A 6,391-nucleotide genomic window follows, 5' to 3' on the forward strand; every position below is an offset into this window, starting at 1 on the left:
AGTTTAAAAAGAATGTTTTATTATGCATTAAAATATTCAGAATCTTTTTTCAGAAGATTTTGAACCAATGCTATATTTTTACTTTCTTGTGTAGATTGTTGAAGTGACTTATTTCAAGTATTCTATTCATTTATTGATTTAAGGCAGCGGTTCTCAACCTGTGGGTTGCGACCCCTTTTGGCGGTCGAACGACCCTTTCACAGGGGTCGCCTAAGACCATCCTGCATATCAGATATTTACATTATGATTCATAACAGTAGCAACATTACAGTTATGAAGTAGCAACAACAATAATTTTATGGTTGGGTCACAACATGAGGAACTGTATTTAAAGGGCCAGAAGGTTGAGAACCACTGATTTAAGGTGAATCTAGAATTCAGATATTAGGTGTGGGGAAACATCTCTGATAATGTTGAACTTTTTCTGAATAGGTTTTAAATTAAATCTATATTTGAGGCAAGATAGACCATTATTTACATAGTGTTGCTATTAAACCCCCTAGAGAACATAAATTCAAATGTTGAGATTTTTTTCAGGGAATAACTTTTATTGTGTACAGATACTTACTACTTCATGCATGCTTTTTGAATGACATGATATTTTGATTTAACCATAATTTGCTGTTAAATTTGCTAAATGCTTGCTGACTTAATTTTTATTTTGTTTTGTTTTTTCCCCTTATTTTAGAGAATCTTTTCCAAATGATCTTCAGTTTAATATTCTAATGAGATTTACAGTTGATCAGACTCAAACACCAAGCTTGAAGGTAAATTTAAAGTCTTTTGAAGATATTATAAGGAGTTGAAATGTTTTATTAATAAAGTTCTGTTGATGTGTGTATTTGTGTCATGTGAGAAGCTTTTCAATCAGTGGATTTTGTTTTTATAAACTTTCAGACAGTCAAGCCAGCGCTTCGGGACCAGCTTCACTCTTTTTGGAGCTCTAAGGTTTTTTTTGTTTTTGCATTATTTCTTTTCTTAACTCTCTTTCCAAATTCTGCAGTGTTTCAGATAGTGTTTGTATGCATCTGTGTTCAACTACTAACCTTTGTAAGCCTGTAAGCATGCACATAATTTAATTTCAGATGTTATTCAAATGCCAGGCTGTTCTTTGGAAAAGCTTATTGGGGGTACACATTTAGAAAGCAACACAAGTATGGCCATCTAACCCTGGGCTCGTGATGCAAACTCGCTCTATAAAGTCTTATCTAATTTTATGTTTGTGATTTCCCAATACATTTTTAAATTTAAAGTCTGAATAGGTATTTTGGGTGAAAGGTCACTTTTACCTATATTTATTTTAGAAAACAAAAATTTTTAAGTTTAATCTCAGGGCTGTTCTCTTTAACTGAAATAGTAACATATTTTTTTGCTTTTTCAAATGTGATACTCCTAATGTGTGCCTAATATTTAAAATCAGGATTAACTTTCTCAATTGTTGTTAGCACACATTTTCCAATTATTTTATGTGAAAATTAGGTGAATTCCAATTTGTTATAAAACTAAGTATTAATTTTAAAATAAAAAATAATTTAAACAAAGAACTCCTGAATTCTTTAGTAAGATGTTTTGTAATGAGTATTATTAAATGAGAGTAAAGTCAGGGAAATAACAAGCATATATGCATTGACAATCCTTATATTTTTCTGCTCTGTTCTGCACGAAATATATTTCCACAAGCATTACTGCCCAGGTCTAAATTTCCTTTAAGTTTCTAAATATGATTTTGTCTTAAAATCACAATTGTGTTTCTTACCAGGGTTGACTTACGCTCAACATAATGTTATTTTCTCAGAGCTGCTTTGTGAAGGGGATTCCATCTGTTTTAATTTTGAAAAGTGACCTGCAGAAGAGAATAATTTACTTTATATTGTTGATAAATATTTTTAGAACTCATTCTTTGTCCAAGGCATTATGCTAGACATTTTAAATTTATAATGGAATATAGAACTTAAAATTTTTTATCATTATTATCTATAATAACCGATAAACTGTAAATTGTAATAAGGGTTATGATTTAGGTATGGGTGGTAGATATTCAGGTGTTAAAAAGGTACGTAGAAATGCTTCATGGGCCTGTGGAAATGGAGGTCTAAACCATTAGCTTAAGAAGTAAGGGTGAAAAAAAAAGAGAGAGAAGAAAAAGAGGGGAAAAAAAGAAAGAAGGGTGATAGGTGAGTTGAGGGAGAGAATAAAGTTTCTGAGGACTGAAGAGAAAGACACAAAGGGAAGAGAGAAAGGAAAGAGACAACTTAAAATTAGCTTTCCTGCCCTGACCGGTTTGGCTCACTGGATAGAGCGTCGGCCTGCGGACTGAAGGGTACCGGGTTTGATTCCGGTCAAGGGCATGTACCTTGGTTGCGGGCACATCCCCAGTAGGGGGTGTGCAGGAGGCAGCTGGTCGATGCTTCTCTCTCATCGCTGTTTCTAGCTCTCTATCCCTCTCCCTTCCTCTCTGTAAAAAATCAATAAAATATATATTTTAAAAAAAATTAGCTTTCCTATTGGGAAACATTATACTGGAGACTGGAATCACAAACAGTTTATATGGCTTTTTTATTATTTATTTTATATTACACATATACACACACATTATATATTATATATACACATATGCAAAGCTATAGGGAAAAATCACTCTTCAGCTCCTAAATTGATGTTTTAGGATAGCAAGGAGAAGTTATATGGAGCCATCCATACCTTACACCAAAAATAGAAGTAATGTTCAGATGGGTGACAGGATTAAGAATAAAAAACTTAATAGTTTATAGAAAAATACAAATAAAAAATATGAGATTTGTAAAAATTCTTTTGAAAAATATGAGTCTTTCAGATAAAAGATGGATGTTTGTATAAAATTTTATGTCTCTCAAGGTATGCTGTGGTTAAATATCAGAAAGGAAGCAATAGAATAGGGAGAAATGGCAATACAGAGTGACTTTAAGTAAGTAATATTTTAAAAAGTAAATGTAATTTGATGACCTCTTTTTCTGGGTTACACAAACATGTTGAAAATTATACACACCTAATATAGGAAGTAGATTATTTTGCCTCCGCTTAAAAAGAATGCATGTTTGTGTTATTAAAGTTACAGATTATGTATATGACCTTGAGAAATATTCTACTAAAATGTAAACTTTCAAATGATTATATGTGTATTGTGGTTATTTTGCCTGTTGATATAATAAACACACCTATTCTGTGAAGCCCTTTTAAAACTTTGCATACCTCTATAAATTTCTAAGGCACTGCACTAATTGAATCTCATTGTTCAATTATTAATGACAGCAAATTGAAAACAAAATACATTGATGTTCATTTTTTTAATTTACTATAGCACCTTTCAGATATTAGCATTGATAGAAGGTGACATGGCTTCAAGAATACAGAATATTATGTTCTGCTGTATTGAGTGGGGCCTGCAACTGCACAATTAACCATAGTCTCTTTTCTTCTCCATTGTACGTTTTACCCAGGATGGCTGATAACTTAACTCTTGGTGTGTGTTTTTTCCCAATTCATTTCATGAAGTTGTAATTCTTAAATTCATTCATTTGGAAATGAAATAACATAATTTGATCCCTTCTGTCTTGTTTGTTTATCTTACTGGAAGCAGAAAAGGGAAAATACGAAAGCAGCAGAACCTTATTTTATTATTTTACTTTTTGTATGTATGACTGACTGAGAAAAATTACACATTAATATCAACAATAAGGGCAGAAAGTGCATAGAAAAATGGATTACCTTAATCTTTGGCAGTATGTTTTCAAAGTTGCTCTCTTAATCAAACATTTAAGCAGCATTTATTATGTGTTTGGAACCTTATGTATCTAAGGACTGTGCACTCTGCCAGGTGTCATTTCTAAAGTGTACTAGTACTGTACTAATAGTCTTAGATAGCCCTTATTTATAAATCCTGGAATGTTTGAAGATGTGGCTTTAAAAATAGGGGTTCTCAACCTCTATTTCTTCCCCAACATACCTGAGAGAAGGGAGATAAGTTAAGCGTGGCTTTTTATAAGGATAAAAAAAAGCTAATTCTAAGGAAGAAGTTGTGTACCTGCATCCCACCATGTAGCCACACATCATTCCTGGGAGAATGATAAGACTTTTTAAACCTACATATAATTCTTGTACACATAAGTGTTGTCTTTTCTCCACTTTAACTAGTATAAAATTTTCTGTGACACTTCTGTTGGAAGGTAGTTCTAGCACTTGATGAACCTATTAAAAGAACCAGGTCTCATTGTGTGGGTCTTATTTGACAAAAACCCTATATTGCCCACCTTAATTACTCACTTGATTTGTAATGCTTTCAAAATACTTTGGTTCATTTTCCCAAAAGCCAAATTACACTCATTTGATAAAGACTGGCTCTCAGGGAGTCTAGACAAGTCAGCTATAAGCTCCGAAGGCAGACTGAAGGAGAGGTGTATAATTCTATCAAGAGAGTCTTCAGCAGTTGATCAAACTGGGCAGTGAAACGTCTGGGACTTAAAAGTACTGCTATGTGTGAAAAACAAAAATCCACATTGTCATATACTTGTACCTCAGGTAGGTAGGTGGTTGTTTAATTCTTTATTGGTTGCTTTTTTTTCATTTTGTATTTGTCAAAAAATAATCACCTAATTGTTTTTGAAGTGTTCTCAGTGTCCCTCCGTGACCATCTGATTGTCCTCTCGTTGTGCTTGCTTCTGCAGGTGAAGGTTGCTATCCTTAAATATATAGAAACTCTAGCCAAACAGATGGATCCAGGAGATTTTGTAAATTCCAGTGAAACTCGCTTGGCAGTCTCTCGGTTTATCACTTGGACAACAGAACCCAAAAGTTCTGAAGTTCGGAAGGTATGTTTTAATATAAGTTTTAGAAGATAAATTAGAAAAGCAAGTCATTTTGGTTTGCCAGTGAAGGAAACTAATATTTTCAGGTCATTACCAGTTAGCATTGAGTTATTTACCTGGGAATATCAAGACCTTTTTTTAAAAAAATCTTCTGTTTTAAATTGTTCTAAGTTTTAACCGTTTAATATGAGCATAATGTTCAAACTTAGAATAAAAAACTATTCTTGCCATAATTCTCTGACCTCTAATCTTGTAACCATTCAAAATATTTCAAATATTTCCCCTTGTATCTATTTTCCTGTATATTTCAAATAAGAGCTTACACTGTTCTTGACTTATTAATTTTAGGCATTATCTATTGATCTTTTGATGAATTTAGTCATGTATCTGTCTATCTACCTTGTTAAATTTTCCCATATTATTCTCTTTCCTAGATCTTTCCCCATAACCTTCAGAATAGTTATAAATAGCCCTAACCAGTTTGGCTCAGTGAATAGAGTGTCGGCCTGCAGACTCAAGGGTCCCGGGTTCGATTCCGGTCAAGGGCATGTACCTTGGTTGCAGGCACATCCCCAGTAGAGGGTGTACAAGAGGCAGCTGATCGATGTTTCTCTCTCATCGATGTTTCTAACTCTCTATCCCTCTCCCTTCCCCTCTGTAAAAAATCAATAAAATATATATTTTAAAAAAAAAAAGAGTAGTTATAAATAAATTGTTGGTCACCAAAGGAAAAGACTTACATTTTAACTTTGGAAGTATTCACTCCTATACCATCAGATCTTTCTGAGTTCTTTTTATCTTCACTTGAGGATATGTTTTTTTGTTACTGATTTTAGAGAGAAAGAGGGAAGGCGGGAAGGGAGAGACAGACAGACAGACAGACAGACAATCATTCGGTTACCTCCCTTACGTACCCTGACCGTGAATTGAACCCAACCCGAAACCTTGTTGGTGTACCAGATGATCCTCCAACCAGCTGAGCTAACAGTCAAGGCTCTAATGTTTTTTTTAAGTATCTGTTAGTATTTTCAACATCCCTGCCACATGTCTATCGCTAATATTTTTCATATGCTCAAATAAATAGGTTAAAAATTTATAATAAAGAAATTTTAAAGTGTATAAGAACATCTGTTTTTCTGGGAAAGATAGCCTTGTGTTAGTGAACAGAAATATTGAGTCAAGAAAATGGTCTCTTTTGAGTAACCAAAATATATTCATCTACCTCTGTGTGTCTTTGTTTTCTAGGCAGCGCACTCAGTGCTGATTTCCCTCTTTGAACTCAATACCCCAGAGTTTACAATGTTATTAGGAGCTTTACCAAAAACTTTTCAGGATGGTGCTACCAAGCTTCTTCATAATCACCTTCGAAACACTGGCAATGGAACCCAGGTAATTTTAATTTATTTTCTTGGCTGTTAATCCTATATTAGAGGCCCAATGCACGAAAATTCGTGCAAGAGTAGGCCTTCCCCTGGCTGCCGGCACTGGCTTTCTCTGGCACCCAGGACCTGGGCTTCCCTCCTCCGGCTGCCGGCGGCGGCAGGCACCCA

General features: G+C 34.2%; 1 protein-coding gene across 19 annotated transcripts in view; it reads left to right on the forward strand.

The window, feature by feature from the left end:
* Positions 1 to 6,391, forward strand: part of CLASP2 (cytoplasmic linker associated protein 2) — a 179,859-nt gene that overhangs the window by 150,158 nt on the left and 23,310 nt on the right. For 14 of the 19 annotated variants that reach the window (XM_023752930.1, XM_023752926.1, XM_023752928.1 and 11 more), the window contains 4 exons: positions 689 to 767; positions 898 to 948; positions 4,701 to 4,844; positions 6,087 to 6,230. In XM_023752930.1, the coding sequence (XP_023608698.1) occupies positions 689 to 767; positions 898 to 948; positions 4,701 to 4,844; positions 6,087 to 6,230 (418 nt within the window). The remainder of the gene's footprint in view (positions 1 to 688; positions 768 to 897; positions 949 to 4,700; positions 4,845 to 6,086; positions 6,231 to 6,391) is intronic. The other 5 variants (XM_023752921.1, XM_023752922.1, XM_006087552.3 and 2 more) reach the window with 1 other exon arrangement.

The sequence above is a fragment of the Myotis lucifugus genome, unplaced genomic scaffold (genome assembly GCF_000147115.1).
Source record: "Myotis lucifugus unplaced genomic scaffold, Myoluc2.0 scaffold_39, whole genome shotgun sequence".
NCBI lineage: Eukaryota > Metazoa > Chordata > Mammalia > Chiroptera > Vespertilionidae > Myotis > Myotis lucifugus.